At 42.0% G+C, this 22,251-nt stretch overlaps 3 protein-coding genes across 6 annotated transcripts in view; all 3 read left to right on the forward strand.

The window, feature by feature from the left end:
* prom1a (prominin 1a) overlaps positions 1 to 9,798 on the forward strand; it is a 73,129-nt gene extending 63,331 nt beyond the window's left edge. Inside the window, exons 19-29 of one of the 4 annotated variants that reach the window (XM_037076288.1) lie at positions 429 to 446; positions 1,539 to 1,592; positions 1,681 to 1,761; positions 1,844 to 1,912; positions 2,423 to 2,512; positions 3,326 to 3,441; positions 4,151 to 4,174; positions 4,597 to 4,665; positions 6,712 to 6,814; positions 7,906 to 7,938; positions 8,472 to 9,798. In XM_037076288.1, the coding sequence (XP_036932183.1) occupies positions 429 to 446; positions 1,539 to 1,592; positions 1,681 to 1,761; positions 1,844 to 1,912; positions 2,423 to 2,512; positions 3,326 to 3,441; positions 4,151 to 4,174; positions 4,597 to 4,665; positions 6,712 to 6,781 (591 nt within the window). In that variant the 3' untranslated portion in view covers positions 6,782 to 6,814; positions 7,906 to 7,938; positions 8,472 to 9,798. The other 3 variants (XM_037076285.1, XM_037076287.1, XM_037076286.1) reach the window with 3 other exon arrangements.
* A 4,160-nt stretch (positions 9,799 to 13,958) lies between these two features.
* Positions 13,959 to 15,245, forward strand: fgfbp2a (fibroblast growth factor binding protein 2a). Its single transcript, XM_037077544.1, has 2 exons — positions 13,959 to 14,604; positions 14,771 to 15,245. Exon 1 carries the CDS (start codon positions 13,961 to 13,963, stop codon positions 14,594 to 14,596), a length of 636 nt encoding a protein of 211 aa, XP_036933439.1. The 5' UTR covers positions 13,959 to 13,960; the 3' UTR covers positions 14,597 to 14,604; positions 14,771 to 15,245.
* Positions 15,246 to 16,209: 964 nt separating this feature from the next.
* Positions 16,210 to 18,603, forward strand: fgfbp1a (fibroblast growth factor binding protein 1a). The gene is made up of 3 exons (XM_037077465.1): positions 16,210 to 16,523; positions 16,886 to 16,963; positions 17,835 to 18,603. The coding sequence occupies exon 3, from the start codon at positions 17,854 to 17,856 to the stop codon at positions 18,484 to 18,486; it is 633 nt and encodes a 210-aa protein (XP_036933360.1). The 5' UTR covers positions 16,210 to 16,523; positions 16,886 to 16,963; positions 17,835 to 17,853; the 3' UTR covers positions 18,487 to 18,603.
* Positions 18,604 to 22,251: the final 3,648 nt, after the last annotated feature.

A 22,251-nucleotide genomic window follows, 5' to 3' on the forward strand; every position in this document is an offset into this window, starting at 1 on the left:
GAGAAAGTCTACAAAATTAATCTCTGCTCAGAAGAATGTTTCACCAGTCAATGTTTGTTATGCACTATAGTGTAACGGTGTATACCAGAGCAACTGAGTAGGAGTCATTGGTGTATTGCCCTTGTGCTAATGTCTTTAAGAGAATGGTATCAGTTTTGACAGAGGAAGAATATTTCAGCATCATCAAAAGCAGAGCGTTTTGGACCCTCAGGCATGTGTCATCAATCATGTCACGTCTGTGAAAAACAAATTAAATATTCAGTTTTCCTTTCTCTGTCAAAGGCAATGCCATTCTTTTGAATAACACCAAGGATTTACAGCTTCTTGCAATTGAGACAAGCAGTGACGCACTTCCACTCAGCTTTGACAACAGATTTTTATGTTTTTCTTTGTTGTTGTTTTTTTACTTTTTCTTCTTCTACTTCAAGAAATATGTTAGAGCGAGGGTAAGCAGAAGTGTGTCCATCTTGTGTATTTAATGTCCCGTTTGTTTTTTGGGAGATATTTTATCTCATTAGATGATGTAGTAATCTGAGAAGATATATCTCATTTTGGATGGTACTGTATGATAATGTGTGTGTGTGTGTGTTCTTGTATTTACATTCACATAAAGATCATATTCTCCATGGTGTTGAACATGAAGGGGTTTGTACCAAAATATGGTGAAATATTCACTTCAGGAAAAGACATTTTAAAAAGGTCCCATGTTATGCTCTTTTTAAAGGTGTGTATTTTTATGTATTATTAGAATAAACTACAACATGCTTAAATGTTCAGAAAGTGCAGATTTTGCTCAAACTGTCCATTGCCACAGTAGCTCTATTCATCCTCTGTCTGAACGCCCAGTTTTAGCCCCGGTCTCTTCAAGGTCCCCCTCCTGAAAACCCAGTCTGCTCTGATTGGTTAGATCTCACAGGCCTGAGCCGGCGCTGCCCACTTTCTTAATCAGCATTGCTGGTGCTTTTGTGGCCATGGCCAAGCTGGAGGCATGCAAGCCGCCGGGATCAGCGACTGGCTTTGAAGCCAATATGACATAGCAGCCAAATCGTGAAATTACAAGATTACGTGATTTTGGGACCCAGAATTATTTTCCTGTAAGCTTATATTGTGAAAGTAGCGGCTGTGCAATGTTTCTGAATACAGCCTCTTTTTTGATAGTTCCACATTATTCTGAAGCAGTTCTAAGTGCTGTGTAAATACTTGTTCAATATGGGACCTTTGAATAAGTCCTTCATTTGGTAACAACACTGTCTCTTCCTTCATTGGTGGAAAACAAGGAGAAAACTTTTCATTTGAAACATACAGTGTATGTCAGCAATTGTATCACAAAGTTAGTGATATGTGGATATTTCATTTTGGAACAAATTCTTCTGCATGCCAGTAATGAAAGCAGACAACTCATAACATGTTAGTTTTGTTCTTGCCTGTTCTGTTTGTGGTTCAGTGGTGTTTCCAGTTGTGAAAGTGACTCTTGACTGTATCTCCTGACCTGTGACACTGCTGATGTTAACTCATGTCCTTTATTTTACTTTTTAAAGAGTGCGTTGAACCAGAGTATGAGGTTCCTGGAGAGAACAGCCTCAGACTTGCCTGTAAGTAAACCATCCTTTCGGTCTGAATCCTGTATCGAGGCTTAGATTAAGCCTCAAACTGATCAGTATCTCTCACTTATCTCTACAGAATAAAGTTCTAGCAGTTCTTGATGCCATCGAAGCTGCCCAGCACCTCATCTCCCAGAATGCTACAGATTTAATCAACCGGGTAACTGAAGGATCACCTGCTTTGTTTATATTCTCAATTTGTGAATGGTCTGTAACCCACATTATATCTCAATCTTCTTCAGGAAACAGGAAAATTCACAGCGACCATCACTGGATACTTCCATCAGTACATAGAATGGGTCAAATCCTCTGTAAGTGTTGAAGAGTTGGCTTGAATGTTGAGTCCATTAATCATCCTAGTGAAAACCAAACACTGGTAGGGCACAGAGTTGTGTACTGGCAGGAAGACCTTTGCATGTTACATAAGTGTAGGAGTAAGTATAGGAGAGACAAATATAACAGTTACAACCTCTATAAATCTGAGGAATTTGCTTTGTGGCACATTGGGTTCTGCTGTAGTTAACTTAAGGAATTCAAAACAAAGTAAAAGAGACATGTTTGAAGCCTGAAGCTATTTTGTGGATTTCAGAGTAGAACAGTTCAATCAGAATTTTATTGTTGTTTTTCAAGAACATACATGTATTTTGCAATGAGCAGTGACTCTTTTACCCAACAGCCTGATAACACAGCAGAACTTCATGTCATCAAGAAGCAAACAGCACTCAACATGCAGGATTGGACGATGGTTTTCCTGCAGATATACAGTGTGTGTTCCAGAATGTGTGTGTCTCTGTTCACTGGTTATATCTTCCTCTCTGTAGTTGGCCCTGGAGGTTGCACCTTGCAAGCCTTTCAGCAACATGGTGGACACAGCAGAAATCATTACTTGCAGTTTCTTGGTGGACTCCATGGTAATTATCGCTCAGATACGGCCAAACAAAACCACGCTGAAACAGCAGTAGGACTGTTTTAAAGAGCAGTGTGGATAGCTGCAGCTTATCGGAGTTGGAAAAATCATAGCGGATTCACTGAAATCTCTTTTGGTCATCTTATGAAATAAAGTATGCATAGAAACATTTTGAATGTGACATCACACAGTAATGCCACGTGTGTTTGTCACAGCCAGTAAGAAACACAGCGTGTCTGTTTATGATAGTGGATATAAAGCCAGGCAGCAGCTGGAAGATTTTAAGAGCCTGAAATTCAGTCTGACCTCGCAGCACACGGGAACGAGGTTGGAACTGAAACAAAATAAAACTTTAGGCAATTTGAAACTTGGTTTGTCATCAGACATAAAATACATATACGTATAAGTAAGATATATTACTTATTTTAGTAAATTACATTTTTCATACAAATATGCATGAAACAAAGTTTTTTAGCTTTATTTTCTGACTAGTTTCACCAACTGCAGCTTGTGATTGATCATGAATATTGACATTATTTATTATTTGAAAAATGAATAATTTATTTTCTGTGGTATAGAAAGAGTCTTTTTTAATTCTCGTTTTGTATCAAAGTTTTAAATTGTGACAACCTAAGCACGAGGTGAAAACTTTCAAATTGCTTGTTATTTCCCCCCAAATTGTCCCAAAAGACAAAGAATAGAACCGAGAACTACAATGTTTAGCACTGTTATTAGGAAAATGACTTGAGTGAATAATGTGATGTGGATCAACTAAGTGATTAATGGATTAAGCTGTAATTGCCTTTTCTTTCCTCAGAACACATTCTGGATGGGCCTGGGCTGCAGCACTCTCTTCCTGCTTCCAAGCATCATCCTTGCAGTAAAACTCGCCAAGTACTACCGCAGGATGGACACAGAGGATGTTTACGATGAGTGAGTACTTGTACTTGTTATTCTACTGCTTCTATTCAACTGTGCATATACATACATTGATTTTAAAGGTTTATATTTAATAGAAACAGATATGATATCCTTAAATGCTGTGAATGGTTGCAGGACATCCTTCTTTTCTGTAGCTTCTTCTTCTGCAAGTAATAGCTAGCTGCGCTGCAAATAATGAAGAGCAATTCAACTTTTCAGTTTGTAGTTTGCTAATACACTTATTTAAGTGTTTGATTATTATTTGATAACATTGAGATTATTTTGGTTTTACTTCCATGTTTTACTTCCATGTTGTCGCAGTAGTTCTGCTGGTTGATGTTGATTTGTTCTCTCCTTCCTTCTCTCTCCTCTTTGTAGTTCCTCTGTTTCTGGGACTTGGCATTTTACTTTGTGATAACCATTTCTACTATTTCCATCTTCCATAGCCTTCATTTCCCTCTGTCAAGTCATTCCCCTCTGTCAAGCACTTGGCACTTTACAAAGAAACATTGGCACATTTGTCGATTTATATTTCTTCTTCATGCACCTTTTTTTCATTGTCACTGGACTCAATAGTCACAGCTTTACTGCAGCACCGTGTCAGGATCAGTGGCGCCTCGCCATGTGATCTGTGCTGGATTACTGGCAACTTTCTGGTGCATTTCTATCACTGAACATTTCAATAACATTTTTATGTTATGTTTTTTGTGTATCTTTATAGCATTGAGACAATTCCCATGAAAACGTAAGACCTTTTACTCCACCTCCCTCTCCCTCTCAACTTACTTCACTCTGTGCTTTTCTCTGGATCTTGTACATAAAACTGTTTACTAAATTCTTGGTGCTGGTTTACGTTTTTAAGCTTGGAATTGTTCCTATGGGTGGATGGTGTGGCTTCTTGTCGTGTGCTACCTTTGAAAGTGCCCCTTACCTTTCATGAAGGGCTCTTGCAATCATTACCTTACAAGTCCACCTGCTTTTTGTAAGATTCAGTGTAAATAAAACACTCTGGTTTGTACTCAAGAAAATTTTAATCTCCTTACATTCTTGCAAAATTTCACTACTCAAAAAGAGCATTTTTACTCCTGAAGTTTGATCAGCATGCCGTTTCTCTCACATTACATTTGTCATCCCTTTTTTTGTTTGTTTACAATATTTTGTTTTCAGTATGGAAATTGGTAATAATGGTTATCATAGTGAGGGCCCACAAGGTATCCCAAATCCTATGATGACAAGGTAAACGCTATAATAATCCTGTTACTGCATGTTATGGCGGTGGAGGCATGCCTGGGGATGTGGGTATTTTCACAAGCATAATGACGTGGCCGGACACAGTGCATGCCTGAGGGACTTGATTCATTGCACACACACTTAGGCAAACACACAGGCACGCATGCCAGTTATGGTCAAGTAGAATAACAGCACGAAAGCTGACCAGTAATGGAGGCTTTTATCAGAAAACATCTGATATGACGTCTTTTTAATGCTCAAAACGTGTCTGTGTGATAAGTGTGGAGCCCACTATGCTCGCCTAGCTCAGCGTGAAGACTGGAAACAAGGTGGTGTGCTGTTTTTAATTTAATAAAATCTGCTTACCGACACCTCTTCAGCATACTTATTAACACAATGGAATTGAAACAAGGTTTAAAAACAGCGACGTAACCTCCAACCCTGCTGTAACCCTGTCAGTGAACGTATGACGATCGGGACAGAAGGTCTCAGGAACATTAGACCCTTGAAAAGCATAATTTTGGGAACATAGGACAATGGTTTATGTACAGATTAAACATACAGGGTTTTAATTATTCTTAATTAATGTGCTTGTAATCATATTTTTGATCTGTGGACGAGCTGCTTTCAGTCTTTATGCTAAGCTAAGCTTTATGCTAAGCTAATCTGTGTCCTGAGTTAAACTCTGTATTTAATGCACAGACATGAGATTGGTGTGATTTGCTGTATTACAGTTTTTTCGTCAGTCTGTCTTTTGACATTTTTGATACCATTACTTCTCTCTGTCTTGTTGCCAAATCTTCTGCTGTGTGGCTTTGGGGGAATGGAGCATGTCACTAACATACTGCATGTTATGTGTGCACACTGGAATGAAGCATCTTCCTGTTTCCTCTCGTTTAGAGTCAGCCAAAGTCCCATGAATGTACACCTGATCATTTTGTTCAGAGAGAGGCAAGCATGGCAAGCTTTGGTGTGATGATGGGAATGCTGCTTCTTTGATTTCTTCTTAAATTTAACAAGAACGTCTAACTGCATGTTTTCATGTATTTTTATGTTGCATTTGGACGAGGATGCATTTGGACAGCCATCCTACTGTAACAGAAACTATAGGAAGAGAGCAAAAGAGCTAAATTACAGAGAAGACCAGACATCAGCTGGTCTTTGCTTCCACAATTACCCCTCACAACATCTTTGAAACTTATTGAACTTGTGGAGTTTTATTCCAGAAGGCGATTGGACTATTTTCTGGGTGTCGAAAAACAAAAACTTTTTAACGTTTCTTGGTTTGGACACAAAACGTTGGAATGAAAATTACAAACCACCAGAAACACTTTTAAAGGGGCACTGAGTAATCTGCATATATCCTCCATCATCGACAAACAGTAGCTGCTGAAAGACTGACGCTTCACATTCCTGTTTCTTTTTAAACCATGTTAACCTGTGAAGTGACAAAGAAGCCATGTGTACACAGCAGGAGCGTGCATCGGGTTTTAAAAAAGGTCCAGTTTGTAGGATTTAGGGGGAACTATTGGAATAAAATACAGAGGGAGCAGGTCCATGTTGCATCATCATGTTTCTAAAGTAGCCCAGAATGGACAAAACAAACACTGAGACATCCTTTATTGTCCTTCATGTTTTTATCAGGTAGAAACAAGCAGCGAATCCTACACACTGGTCCTTTAAAACAATCTACACCTGATGGAAATCTGTCCGGCTAACCTGCAAATACAAAAGGCAGAAATCTCAGAACCTGGTGAAATAATTCTTGCATCGTTATTGATCAGCAACCCCATCAACCCCACTAATAGAATTATTTTCCCACTTCCAGAAGGGACTAAATTTACTTGTTGCCCCTTTAACTGACAGTTCAGTGATCAGTGAGAGGATGTTGATGAAGCTGTTCTGCTCTCTGCCTTATGAAACACTCGTCCTGCTGCTCTTCACCAGGTAACAGAAAGAGAAGCAGACGAGAGTTTGTTAACAAAATGGTGACAGTTGACTTTTCTCTGTGTGTTGTTAACGTTGTGCCGTGGTGTGTTCCTGCGCTCGTAGCATCCCTACATACGACACAATGAACAGGTTCCCGCGGGCCTCGGCTCCTCCGAGGCACATCGACTGGTGACAGAGAGCCGGCTCTTGTTCTGGCTCCTGAAAGGTACAGGACACCTTCAGACTTCTGCTTCTCTAACATTATGTTATTCCTTTTCTCTTTAACGTTTATGTTTTTGCACAGCTGTCATCTTGTTTGTCTGCCGTCATCCTGCCAATGATCTCCCTCTGTTTATAATTTCATGTCTTTATATTCGTTTACGCACCTCTCTAACCCTCCAGCACCTCTTTACAGCTTGTTGTAGTGCTTTTCTGCTTACAGTGACTTTGCAGGAAAACCATCGTGGTGAGAGTTGCTAATTTTGGAATCACTAACGAACTGTAAATGTCCTCACAGTGTTCACTTGTGACTGCTTAGTCAGTGTGCTGCAGAGGAGAGATGCTGAATTCACCATTTTGTCTCAGTTTGATGTTTATTGAAGATAACATCATGTGCTTCTAAAAACTGCCTCGTTCACAAAGCAGTCAGTAACCTGTCGGACCAGCTTTGTGCCGTTATCAGGACATTTACTTTCAGTTGTGGTGAATCCTTCAAGTCATTTAACACACCATGTTTGAGCCCTCTGGGTGCTGAATGAAGAGTCCTCAAGTCTAAAACCCAAAGACTCTTCATTTACTGTCATGAATGACAAAGACGAGCAGGAAATGATTATCAGTATAGATGCAGATTCACTTCCTTTTAATCAACTTATTAAGCAGCCTTGTGAACCAGTCTCCCTTCTCATCACATGGTTCTAGATACAAGGACAGATCACTAGTATATAGTTATTATGATCTAAACCGTCTTACATACAATATGAAGCTTGACTAAACACTGTCTCTGGCCATCATTGACTCAATATAACGAAGAGAACAGGTAAGGAGTTAACTATCCTGAGGGAAGCACGTTACTCTCAGCCAGCAGTATAGAACTAAATCAATAGTTAGATTTATGTCAGTAGCACGAGGCTCCTCGCAGTCTTTGAGAACTCTGGAGTGTCATGAAAGTATCACTGCAGTCTGTTATTTCACAACCCAGCCGGAGCTGCATGAATCTCCTGAGCAACCACAAGAACAGAGATAATACAGTACGTGTTGAATTATTCACACAATGTTTAAAAACTCTAATTCATTTTTATCCAATATTTGTCTACGCAGTGCCATCGAAAACTGGAACTAGGATTCACCACAGTAAGTTTCCTCCTGCATTTCTTTCCATTTTAGTTTATGGCCATTAAGTTGAGTTACAATTGATCCAGCAGCTGAATGGGCCCCGAATCTCCGATCAATAGTGTGGAATATAACGGTTCAGAGCCATTGTGGTTAACACACCCATTTAACAAGCCATTTGTTCTTGTATCGAGTCTAAAAATCTAATTTTCCTGAAGAAGTCGACTGCCAAATGAGAGTTAGTAACAGTTCTGCATTTCAAAGCAGTTTCACCTGAATGGAGGATTCTCAGAAGGGAGACCAACGTGATTTGTGTTGGAAACAAGTCAGATTATTCTGTTTGTATCTGTTCAAAGACTCAGTATGAGGACTGATCAGTGCAGGTTAATGTGATTTGTCAGACACAAAGAAACACAAGTTGTACTTTAACTTTTCCTAAACTGGAACAAGTGCAGTAGTATGCATGTTTAATAATGTGTAAAGATAAACAGATATGATTGGTGTATTGTGGCTTTACTAATCAAAACCTTTATTTTGTTCCATCCATGTTCCAGCTGTTTGTTTCACGAGCCCTCGGACCAGAAGAAGCTCGATATAAGCTGGTTTCCTTAAAACAGAAAAACACACAGAGTCCTTTGGATGTTTTTAACTTCAACCTCCTCAACCAGGCAGATCGTCGCCTGCAGTTCAGTCTTTTTCCTCCAACGTCGTCTGAACCCTCCAAGAAACTCTGCCTGCAGGACTTCAGACTTCTCCCTCAGCTTCAATCTGAGCCACACTTTTCTGCATCTTTCAAAGGACTGCTGCGTCTGCGTTTACATTTGTTCAGACACAAAATCAAGCTGAAAATACACTCAGCAAGAGGACACAACAGTAACTGTGGTGCCTGTTTATTTTAATGTTTTCAATGTGCTTCAGAGGACGGTGGCTGAAAGGTCAGTCGGAGGCCGTTTGTCCTGCACCTCCCTGAACCTTCATGTGTGAGGACGGGATGATACCAACACATACAGCTGCCTCGCTGGTGGAGCTTTGTGATTAATATGAGGAAATTTAGCATGATTTAAAAAAAGAAAATGTTTACAATATTACAAAACATCCACCGTTTGACTAGTTTGGGGAAGGTTGCAGATGACTGGTTGCCTTTCAGATGTATGTGTCACCTGGTGTTGAGACAGATGTGCTCAGGGAAAATCCAGCCCAGGCACTTACACTGCTAAAGAAACATCGACCTGAGATTTTAAACGTGGGTTAACGCTTTCATTTTTACTTTGACTTTTTTTGCATACCCACTTTTCCATAACCTGTATCAGCTTCTTTTGTGTCAGGTCTTAATTTTCTACATTTCCCAGAATGCCTTTAAACAACCTACAAATTAATATAAAAAGTTAGTCAAACTTATAATCAGAACTTAAATAGTGTCTATTTTTTTACATATTGCGACTTTGTGGTTTAAATTTTTTTCTGCCAAGTTACATTTTAAAATAATGCAATTTATAGTTGTAGCTCCTCCACCAGATGTTGTGTCAGTAAAGAGAAGGACTGAACCTGAAACTTTCTCACTTCTAAGAATTTTTAGGATGTACAAGATTTTCAACCTCTTCTGGGCCAGACAACCACTTGCTGTGTGAAACCAGAGCTGGTGGTTGTTGGAACAGTAAACAAACTAAACAAAGACAGTTTATGAGTTGTATTTGGTTCATATCAAGTTTGAATGTAGGAAATTTACGATGATCTGTGATGTAAAATAGCTGGTTTTGTTAATGGAGTCTGGTGGGAGGGAGGAGGGCTGTGTCCAGGTGGAAAAGGGACATGGCTGACATCTAGGGGCTGTTAATGTATAAAACCTTTAGGAGAAATCATAAAGATTATAGAAGACATTCAGTATGTGTTCTATGTTTTTTACTTTTATAATAACCTTGGAGCCTCATATTTATCTTTAGACTGTTTTAGGACTCTTCCCTTCAGGTTGGATATGATGAATCAGACTAATGATGATTAATCACAGGAGTACCAACAATTCAACAACAATCAATGAGATCAAATTAGACCATTTTACCTACAGTGTAAGTGTACATGGTGGATTTTCCCTTTAAATCACATGATTAAGGCTTAGTGTCGGGCTCACAGGTTGTTCCACAGGTGATGAATTAACAACACACACCATTGTGTTGAGTTCACTGACATGACAGTTGAGATCTGTCTTGCTTTCAAAGTGATCACATATGTTTAAAATGGAGAAAAACTTTCTCAAGCCAAATTGTTTTTTACCGTAGGTCTCAGGTCTTTAGCGGTCCATCAGTTCTGTGCTTGTGTCTGCTTTTTAAACCCCTCAGTAGCTTTGGATACATACATTTAAACAATACTGAACGAGTGAATGTATTCAAGAGCTATTTTTTTTGTTATTTTGTGTTTCTTTACTGATGATGTTGGCTGAGAAATATGCTGAATTTATCACTAAAGCATTTGGGCAAGCCAATACAGTTTTCCCACCCACCTCGCCTCCGTGTTTACAGGTCAGATTTGCAGCTGCTGTCAGCGTCTGGTGAAAAGTTAGACAATCCAGTCATGGCCCGAGCGAATGCTGTCAATCAAGTAGTTGAAAACCAGTAGAATGAGTTGCACAGTTGATGGTGTCGATGCACACTGTGAAAAAATAATGTCCATCTTAACAGAATGTTTCCAGTCCAGCTAACTGTGTCTGAGTACGCCAACAGTGAAATAGCAGAATAAGCTAGCCTACAGTAAATACCTAACGTAAGGGTTTAGACTACTAAAAATATGGTTCTAGATTAACTTGAGTTAAAAACTGTGGACAAGATTAAAAAAATGAAGACATTTCAATGTTTTCACCTCACATTTGTGATTATAGGAAAAAGCTGACAGGATTTTTGAGTAGTCGCCTCTTTCCTTTTTTAATTTGCCCCACAGACTCTCTGTAGGCTAATTATGTCTTAGGCTAGTAAGCTAGCTGCTACAGCTAGACTGCAGACAGCAGTTCATATAGATGCTAGTATACATGAACAGTACCACATACCAGTGTATAAATGTGGTAGTTTTTTGTATGGCTTTATTGAGAGATGACAGGAAACAGGGTGAGAGATGTAGATGGGGGTGACATGCAGCAAAGGGCCTGGGCCGGACCGGAACCCCGAGCCGGTCTGGAACCCCGGGCCGCTGCAGCGAGGACAGAACCTCTGCACGTGGGTCGCCCGCTCTACCAGGTGAACTAATGGGACCCCCTGTATACATGTGACAGTTTACAGACTGTATTCTATATTTAAAAAATGAATAAGCCTTGCTTATGATGTAAATTCAAAATGACTTCAGTTAGCATGAGTTTAGCCTTGTTGAAGTTTTTTTTTTTTACTTGTTTCTTGTTAAGATGGACATTTTTTAAGTCTGTGTGCTCACTTTGACAAGACTATCATGAGTTTCTTGTCTGCTAGAGTCTGGATGTGACCCGTCATGGAAGAGAAGTGTATGATTACTCTAAGTGCTTAAAGTAGATATATCTTGTAGGCCTGTCAGAAATCTGGATGGAGGCCGTCAGTGGTCACTGGTTGGACTGCGATGCTGCAGAGTTGGGCACTGATGGAGCCACTGAAGAGGAACTTTTTATGTGCTGGTGAAAAGAGAGTGTATAAATTGTGAATAAACTTCAATTAATTGGTATTTTATTGTCATTCTTTATTTCAGTGTTGTTAACATTAAGAGCCTCTGGACAGAAACGGACGGAGTTTCAGTTTTAAGGAGACGATTAATCTTTTTAAATGTTGTCCTGCAGATAGAAGCTCGTCTCTCCTACAGAGAACACTGCTCCTGAAACGCCTCTCCAGTAGCCCCGCCTTTAATTCTGTGACTTTGTGACATCACATGACATCACTAACACATTTGCATGATTTATGCCTGGTGGCTAGTGTGGCAGCACAAACTGATTCAGCACAGCTGCTTTGTTATTAGCAGTGCTGGCTCAGGCCTGTGTGAGCTGACCAATCAGAGCAGAGTTCCTTAAATAAACAGAGAAAACGGATGTTTTGAACACTGAAGTATGAAACTGTTCTAGTAGCAACCCAAAATAACATTATGAACCTGAGCATTATACAGACATAACGGTGTTCTGCTGAAAATGAGTGTGTGACAGATGTTGTTCTGTCTTCTGTAAAACAAATGACCTGTAACAGGAGACATTGTGCTCACAGTGTATCTGAAGACACTAACACAACTCTGCACATTCTAATGTGGTTCTGCCGCTGCTCAACAGAACCCACTTGTTTGCGTTACTGGTCAGCTATTTTCAACAGGAGATGATTATCTTCTTCCATAAGCTTCGCTCTGAGGTTCTTTCTCAGGCACCGAGCAGAACGTGAATGAACACCAGCAGCAAAACCACACATGCCGACTCATTCCTCCTAAACAGTCTCGTATAGGAGAACAAAAAATAAAAACAATTGGAAACACAGAAGCAGCGGTTCAGAGGAAATCTATTTTACTGTGTTTGTTTGCACTCCAGACGCTGTGCTGGAAGGTTTTCTTCTGGTTCTGAACAAGTTGTATGTAACTTTATGTACAGACCAGCTTCAGCTCGAGGGGCCAAACATGCACTTACCAGCCGGAGCTCCAGTGCTATAACATTATGCACTTAAAGGAGCTCTGGAGAAAAGCACCGACAAAATTAACTGCATTATATTTGTTGCTGTCACGAGGAAAACTCACCAGATGAGACAGAAGAGAAAATGCTACATATATTATAAATATTACTGCGTGTGTATCAAATGTGTCTTTTCCTTTTGATTAATCTTTCTTGATGAGTTAAAACTATTTGTTTCACTGGACAAAGTCTCTCCTCTCAGTATATACATACACATTATATATGCACAGCAGGAAACAGCACACTTTGTATTTCCACAGGCTGAAAGTTTCATCACACAGTCTGTCAGTGAAACTGCTGCAATCTCACCATCACGGTTTAGAGAAGAGACTCAAGAATTCATATCAGAAAAAGAGAGGCGCTCATCCTCCTGGTGACGAAATCAATGGAAGTCATGATGTAAAGCTGAGTATACTGATTACCTTTAGAAAGCTTCATACACACACACACACACACACACACACACACACACACACACACACACACACACACACACACACACACACACACACACACACACACACACACACACACACACACACACACACACACACACACACACACACTATGTGTTTTTTGGATGCAACAATTCTTTTCAGTCCACTTGCTGAAGCTAAATCTCTTCCTGATGTGCCGACTGCTCATAACGGGACCTTTTTGTCCAGAGTGAAGCCATTTGAGACGCCCGCCCTCAGCATCAGACGCCACGCTGGTCTCATACAGTCACTTCTTGTTCTTTTTAATTGGCACAGGAACTACTGACCACACACACCACACTGAACTTAGCCTGGCATGTGCGAGTGACTTCCACTCACGTTTCCTCGCGGCTGTGCCGTCTAATTGTGTTTATGTTGGGAGGAAATGATAGGCTTCGCTGCCTGGTTCTGAGCTCCAGCTGCCTTTTAAAACAGGCAGAACTTGAGGCTTCAGGCGGCTTGTTTACATGAGTGAATTCTCAGACACAACACATTTCTTTATAATTGAGATGTTGTCAGCAGACCCGAGAGGATTATCCACAACTATGTTGTTTGCATGATTACATGAACCCTCTGGCAAGAAAAATGTGTGATAAATTGTTCTTCAGATGAGAGTGACATTCAGATTCTGTGTGTGTGACAGTTTGCACTTCTAACATAAGAGCTGGATGAACGTGAGCATCACGGCCAACAACTCATGTGGCCCCATGATTTCTCCAGACAGCAACAACTGATGTCGTCACTGTTCTCCTCCTCCTCCTCCCCTTCAGCTGTCGTTTAGTCGGACTGCTTTTTTTTTTTTTTTCCTCTTCATACCCTGAATTCCCTCTTTGTCAGCTCGGCCAATAAATAGCAGGAGGGACCCTCAGCTCGAGCAGTCCCTCTGTCCTCCTCTGCCACTCAGCATCTGTCCGACACCATGTGGATCCAGGCCAGCGTCCTGCTGCTGCTGCTCGCCTGCTGCCCTCAGTCAGCTGAGGCTCAGAGCGTCAGGAGGCAAAGCATCTGGGAAGATCCCATCAAATTCAAAACCAAGGACAATGACGTCTGCAACATGATCATCACGGGTCAAGGGGACTTCACCAGGCTGAGGTTGTCCTGCCAGGGCAGCAAGCGCTCCTACTGGTGTGAATACCTGGGCACGCCTCAAACCTGCCGCTCCTACAGCAAAAACCCTCGTCACTACTTCATCCAGATGATGTGGGGCCTCAGGAAGCTGCACAACGCCTGCCAGGCACCGAGGCAGATCAAACCTCACATGTGCAGGATGGCAAGTGATGACTCTCAGATGGTCTTCTCATCTTCCTCCTTCTCCCGGCCGTGGTCAGAGGGGGCTTCCAGAACAGGAAGGCCTGCAAGACCTCCTGCACCTACGAGGCCTGATTCACCAAGGAAACCCGCTCGAGTCACAGCGAGGGTAAGGACCACACAGAGAAGCAGACCACAGCCAACGACACCTCCTGCTGAGACGAACGCCAAGAGGATGGCTCGGCAGTACTGCTGGAGGTCGCTTCAAGGCATCTGCGGCTACGTCATCGGATTGTTTCGGAACTAACGAGGAGGGTAAGGAAGGCCTGGCCATCAGCACAGCTTGTATTATTGATTTGTGATTAAAAGTACCGTGGTGGAATAAGGGACTGTGTTTAAATCTAGTTTGCCTCCAGCATTCATTTGAGAAATCTAACTTTTGCATACTGATGCAAATCATTTCCCCCTCTGTTATTCACAGATGTTTAAATTCTGATGAAGATAACTTCTGCTGTCTGATTAAATCGCCCTCGGAGGGAAACTCCAGACCAGAAGTGTGTCGACTGAGCTAGAAGAACTGTAGCGCTCTCCTCAGGGGAAGGGATGGTACTGCTGTGACGTCCAGGCCGGATTTATTACTGAGGCCTGCGTGCATCATCCTCCAAATGTCACAGCGGGAGAAAAACAAAAAAACGTCTCAGATGTGTAAGAACAAATGTTTAGCTAAATGGTTCAGACAGGAAGTTCTAGGTTACAGCATCATGTGAGCCCAGCACAGGAGAGACCACCACTCATGTGTCACTTATTTGGACTTTTGTTTGTTAACTTGTGTACTGCATCATTTAATACTACCTTGAATATTACATCACAGTAAAGTTGTTTTGTGTCTGAAGAGGCCGACATGTGACACGTGTACTGAATGTGAAAATGATTGTATCAAATAAATAAATAAATAAACTTCCATCTTAATATTTCTGTGTCGTTCCTTCTTAATAACAACATTCAGCTGAAGGAGATTTGATGGCCTCATGGAAATCATTATGATCCTATTGTCATAGAGGGATTAGCTGCTGTACCGTGTTTGACCTGTAGGTGTCGCTGTTGCTTCAGTCAACAGACAGTCCTGCCAGCAGGTGATTCCTCCTGCAGGGACATCTGGCATTTCAAGATATCTGCAGCCATTTCATCTCTGGCAGTCTCTGGCAGGCTGTGCTGGACACAGAATGTTACAGGACTCACTCACATTTGTTTATATTAAACTCCTTGAAGGAGAAGTTCCTGTGAAGCAGCAAACTGACAGTCACAACATCTCAAAATAAATCTGGTGTTTACGGGTTTGTACTCTCAGTAAACGCTGATGAGAAGTTGAGGATCACCCAAAGCAGACAGCTAAAGAGAAATCCTGTGCAGCCTCGTCTGCCCGATAGTGACTGCTGCTTCATTTCTTCCATTCAGTCATTTTACACTTTGAATTGTTAGCATGACAGCTGGATCTGCAGAGTATCAGACAAGTGGTGCTTTTCCATATATGTGGATGCACAGAAAGCTAGTTTATATGTTCTGCATCACACCGGTGCTGTCGCTGGCTCTGGTTTCTGAGGGTAACAGTTCCCTCTGGGCCGTCAGCTGCTGCTCCAAAATACACACATTCAGAACCGATTCTTCATATATTCTATATATTCACATTTTTTTTTTTTTTTTTTTTAAAGTATTTTTTTGGCCTTTTTCTGGCTTTATTGATAGTGCAGATGAAGAGTTTGACAGGAAACAGGGTAAGAGAGAGGGAGTGACACGCAGCAAAGGGACTCGGGCCGGGAGTCGAACCCAGGTCCGCTGCAGAGCCTCGGCTCATGGGTCGCACGCGCTACCAACTGAGCTATGCGGTGCCCCTATATATTCACATTTTGACCGATACTTTTGGGTCTGATCAGAATCTATCTCACTCTTTAGTCATTTAACATCTAACCCACATTGTTCCTCAGCTGTCAGAAATCAAATTCAACACTTATTGTCCAAATGCTGACTGTGGGAGAAACCGGAGCACCCGGAGGAAACCAGCGCCGACCCAGCAGGAGTGGAGGCTGGTGTGCCTTCTGAGGCCACAGTGTCTTGAATCTTTGGCACCTTCTCCACCTGCAGCTGTGTGTTGTCTTCATGGGAGTGTGCTGATGATTCAGACCTGAAGAACAAGAAGGACAGAGGAGATGAAAGCTGTCAGAGAATGATGCAGTGAGGTCTGTAGTTTTAGGTGAAATGATCTCTGATGTCATCTGATTTTACCAGAATCATTTCAGTAACTTGATTAGCATTTAACATGTTAAAAAGCTGCATTTCAAGCTTCTTTTAATGAAAACCATGTCTTGGTTTGAGGTGTCCCTGCCTCTGCAGGATTTATTGAAACACAAATGATTTTATAGGCAGCAGTTTGACTCAGAATACCTCCAACAGGCTGCCCTCCTATTGGCTAGTGGTGAACTCAGCAAACTGTGTAAGCCCTCCTGTGTGTGTGTGTGTGTGTGTGTGTGTGTGTGTGTGTGTGTGTGTGTGTGTGTGTGTGTGTGTGTGTGTGTGTGTGTGTGTGTGTACTGATCTGCAGCAGCAGGCTGGAGCTGCAGGTGAAGGCGACTCTGAGCTTTCAGGTGTCGGGACTGTAAGTTTCCTCTGACAACTTCAGGTATGTTGAATCATTACTGCTTCTTCTGTAACGCTGCCTAATAACTAACTGATTTGTAATTAGTATAGTATCAGAACTTGTACAGGAGTGTGTGTGGGGCAGCTGTAGTGTTATAATGTGTACATTCCTGCATGGTATTAATCTATTTAATCTATTCCTTATGTTTGTTCTGCTGAATCCATGTTATGTTGCTACAAACTGTGTTTGCACTTGAAGTTGTGTTGACATTTGTTTTACTTCATACCTGAATTATTCATACATAGCTCATTTTCATCTTCTAATCTATTTCAGTCTTTATATGCAACTTTTTGAAATGCCTTGTGTGTTTCATTTGTAATCTCTTCAATAACTGTGTGTTCTGTAAAGCACCTCAGATGTTTCAGCAGTTGTGCTGAAACTCTTTGTCTCATTCCCATCGAACACTGATGTGTTGGGACTGTAGATCTGTAGCTGGCCAAAGTGTATCTGATTACAGACTACAATTGTGTTACTATATGATACAGTACGGTGCAGTGTAGAACAATATGATTCTATTTGTTCAGAGACCATATGAAAATATATGATACAACATGTTACGATACATCAAGTTGTGTTCCAATGTGATACATTCGATACAGTAATGCAGGTTGCAATATGATACGATACGTTGTGATGCGATATGATGATACGATACGTTGTGATGCGATATGATGATACGATACACCTTTTGTTCCCGTAAGGAAACTTGTCTTGACTCAGACGCTGTGCACATATTACTTGCAGCCTTCACAGGTCTGAAAATGGATTGTAATGTTTCTTTTAAAGAGGGGAACTTTGAGGCATGTGAAGCATTTGAGGTTAGAGATCTAAATCTGAATTTATCCTCTTGCAGAGTGTGTTGTGCTGATTTCATGGCTCTCCTCACCAATGTCACCATCCTGCTGGTCCTGGCTTGTATTTCCCATCAGCTGATGTTGAGCAGCTGTCAGAAGAGTCATGGACGCAGGGGACGAGGGGTGGACAGAGGACAACACAAGGACAGGGCGGGAGTAAAGATGAGCCGTCAGCCCAAATCTGTCTCTGCACAGCCCATTAAGGGCAAAATGGTCACCAAAGACAAGTCAGAGTGCACGTGGGCAGCAACAGGTGACGAGCTTTACGTCCTCGGACTCACCTGCAAGAAGGGGGGCAGGAGCTTCAGCTGCGAGTACGTCGCCAGACCATCTGTGTGTCCGCAGTACGCCTCCAATGTCAAACTTTACTGGAAGCAAATGGCCAGGGCGCTGAGGAAGCAGAAGAATTTGTGCCAGGACAGTAAAGCACTGGTCAAGGCTGGTATGTGCAGAAGAGCTGCCAGAGAGGCTCATTTCAGACTCCACAGTGCACAGAGGAAGACCGACTCGCCTTCCAGCCCACCGCCTGCACCCGGACCTGTCAAATCCTGTAAGGATGACAACAAGAAGCTGGCAGAGGAGCACTGCAACAACTCCTGGACCAGCGTCTGCACGTTCTTTTTCACTATGGTGCAGGACTACGACTGCTGAGGTGGAAACAAGTGAAACACTGACATGAGTTCAGCAGATTCATCTGTAGGGTCTCTGAACGCTCCTGATATGTAAACATTGTTAACTGTGGTTCTGATCCTCAATAAAACCTTTTCTATCCATTTTCTAACGTTGCTCTGTGAGTTTGTTGGTTGTTCTGTGTTGTACACACATGTGGCACAGGTAGCTGGATCGTTCTCAATGTGCACATCTTTATAATTATATATAATTAAAGACTAATTCTATCCTGATTTAAAAGAAAGCCTAGTCAAACACGAGCCCCCTTCCTTTCAAAATCATTTCATTTATTTTTTTCTGGATTTTTTTTGTAATGTTATAAAACCAAAACAGGCTGATGAGAAATATCACAGTAGATGTAGTAAAAACACATGGATCTTTTTGGGAGATGCTGGCATACATATTCAACTGTCGGAATATGACCACGTGTTGATCTGAAGTTATCAGTTTAACCTCCAACATCCAACCGTTCAGCCTCCAGGTCTCTAAATGAATTAGAAAAGCTGAGAGAAAATCAGATTGTGGAGTTTTAAATCACTCTGAGGTTCTGAGAGAAATGGCCCAACACTGATCTGTGAACTATAACCACAGTTACCAGTCGTTCAGAGCCCCTTTCTGTCTTCTCCAAATGAGTGCAGGTCCTGCTGGAGGTATTTGCTGGGAGATTAGAAGTTTGAGCATGCTGGGTATTGACACAGTCATTTAACCGGAGGGAGTGTGATCTTTAGCAGCTTTCGGCTGCATACCTTGGCACTGACAGGCCTCTGAATCCACATTCACAGCCTGAAACCGTTAAACACATCACATGCTACTCTTACAAAATCAAAGTCAAGGGAAGCAGACTGTTGTTAGGCGTGTCAGATAACTAACGCGAAGTATTTGGCAGATGACACAGAAGAGTTAAACATTATGTTTGGCATCAGTAACAGGATCATCGTTCTTCACGACACATGATTCAGGCCCCAAAGAGAGATTTGATCAAAGTGGACTTGGTGATCATACGGAGATCTCTACGTAAGAGCGAGACACAAACTGTCTCCACCCACAGCAGCTCCAACCGAGCCGCCGCAGGACATGGTGTGATCTGAGAAAGGGGAATGACTCTCATTTTACTGGATGATTTCAGCTTCATCTCCTGCTGTAACATAATGCATCACCACAGCTGAAATCCATCAAGTTCAGACTCTCAGCAGGTTGCATTGTGGGCTATGTAGGAAATCCTATCATGGCAGATGACTGAGCGCTGTGGCTGAAACTACATTAGAGGCCAGTCACAAAATCTGCACGAATGCAGAATATAGAAGGAGGGAGGCGTTTCTCCTTCCAGCAAGATTTCTGAAACACAGCTGCAGAAAATAATTTGTTTCCGTCAGGAGGTCTGTGGTGCAAAGCACTGCAGAGGAGATCAGGGAAGACATTAACAACTGCTTCGTTTGATTGAATAACATAAAGAACTACTATTATGTTGAAAATGGAGTCACATCAGGTGCCAGCAGGCCTTCATGAAGATCAAACTGTGGCAGTACTGACAGTAAACTGTTCACAGACCAGCAGACCTACAGACAAACATTAACACACATGTAAAACTAGTGTCTGCTGCATGAACAGTAAACCAACAACTTCCAGATATAATGAATAAATGTAATGTATGTATACATGTAAAACAAATGTAAATAATGTGCTACAAACACCAGGGCACTAACATGGTGCACTGAAGGTGTGAGGGGGGTTTGGGTTTAAAGGTTCCCCAATAAACAGAGTTTCCTCAAGAAAGCTGTGGGCAGCCAGGAGAACACATGGGGCCTAAACAGAGTCTAGCTGGTGATCTAAAGAGGAACCAGGTTCTCAGGAAGTCAGGGGCAGATTCAGATTCAGTATGAGAGTGGGAGCCACCTGGGTGCCATTTCCCACCTGTCTTAAGCCTTTTGATGAGGACGTGGTCACACCCTGATTGGCTGGGAGGGGAACGCCCCCAGCTGCTCTGAATCATCGATTAGCAGCCAGCCTCCACCTGCACAGGTGATCTGACTCCACTGCAATCAATCCAAATCCAAAACTGACAACCAGCTAATAAGATATCAAATATGTGGACAAATGTTCAGTGTGCTGCAGTGACAGAACATGTCGTACAGGCCACCATGAGTTGCTGTAAAAATATAAATCTTAGTGTCCAGATTTGAAGTATTTCAAAGTTTCAAGTGTTATATCAGAAATTCAGTAACTAGTTACTATGCAGATTTATATAACTTTGTGACTGATTACAGGTTTATGAAGTATGTTAATAATCAGTATTGTTGTGGGCGGGACATTGTGTGGGAGGATGACGCTGCGTCAGAGCCAGAGTAGCTCCAGAGGCTCGTCAGAGGAGCAGCCAGACTTCACCGCTCGCCGCCTCTGACACTGTCACACAGAGGAGGAAGACGACTGGATCTCTGCAGCCGACAGAGAAGCTGTTGTTACTGAAAAGAGTTTTGTTCAGCTAAGCAGCTAGCTTTCTCAGGTTTAGCACCTCCTGCTGCTTTAAATCTCTTATGTTCAGCAGTTTTATGGCCCGAGCCAATTCATCCATCCTGGGGCTGGAGTGGACTTACAGGTGGCCTGACTGACCGTGGCTCCTGATTGGCTGAGAGATGTGGGCCTTGGTCAGACTGAGAGTAGGGAGGACACGCCCCTCACTACTGACTGTGAGGAGCTTTGACACAGTGTGTGTGTGTGTGTGTGTGTGTGTGTGTGTGTGTGTGTGTGTGTGTGTGTGTGTGCCCGGCTTACATGCTTGAATGCCTCTGTCTGTGTGTGAATGGGCATTTGCTTTATAAAGAGCTTTGAGCTCAAGATTAGAAAGAACTGAAGGGAATTAATGAGACGCCACAAATAAAACATTGTAGTGTTAAATGAGACTGATGAGTGAGCAGTGTGCACGACTCTTTAACAAACATTCAACTGACAGAGATTTCTGTTCGGACACTGAACTGTTCCCTGCTGGAAAACCAGCATGGACCAGCACCAAAACACAACGTCTGGTCCTGTTGATGACTGGTCACCAGCAGATGTGTTGTGGTGCTGCTCTGTGCTGGTTTTTCCAGCACGGTAGAAACACAACTCACCTTTGTTGTTAGTTATTGGTGAATGAAATGTGACGCTGGAGGTTTACAGCTTCTTCCTGCAGTGCTAATGAACGTCCAGCTGATTTATGACGGTCACAAACCACCAGACTGGAGACAGATTAGATGGTTTTGTCTCGTATGAGGGCTCAGAACAGTTCATATAGTATTTGTACAGTTTTATTTTGATGGTAGCGCACGCTGTCTTTGAACCGTTCAGTAATCATAAACTGGACTCATTCCTGATGATTTAATTTCTCATTAAAGAATCACTGAACTGTTTCCAATCAGGCTTCAGCATTAAAGCTTTAATGTCTCGACTCAGTTCATTCAATTAGAGGACGACTATCAACAGCCAAAAGCAGCAATTACTACACTTTCCTATAATGGACTGGTTGGTCTGTGGTCTGGTTGATCACTCCTGACACTTTGCTCTGAGCAGAACACCTGCCATGACATCGTTGCCCTGCAGATGTAGAAGATTCGAGTCAAGATCTTCAGATTTAATCCCAATTTGTCCCTCGCAGCAGTGGGAGGAGAAATGTGGACAGAGTGTGAGGGGTTAACAGATGTATTGTCCTGATAATGTCCCACATGTTTGATATTTATGATTTAGATTCCGGATCATTATATCAGTAGTTCCTTA

The sequence above is a fragment of the Acanthopagrus latus genome, chromosome 18 (assembly GCF_904848185.1).
Source record: "Acanthopagrus latus isolate v.2019 chromosome 18, fAcaLat1.1, whole genome shotgun sequence".
Taxonomy (NCBI): Eukaryota; Metazoa; Chordata; class Actinopteri; order Spariformes; family Sparidae; genus Acanthopagrus; species Acanthopagrus latus.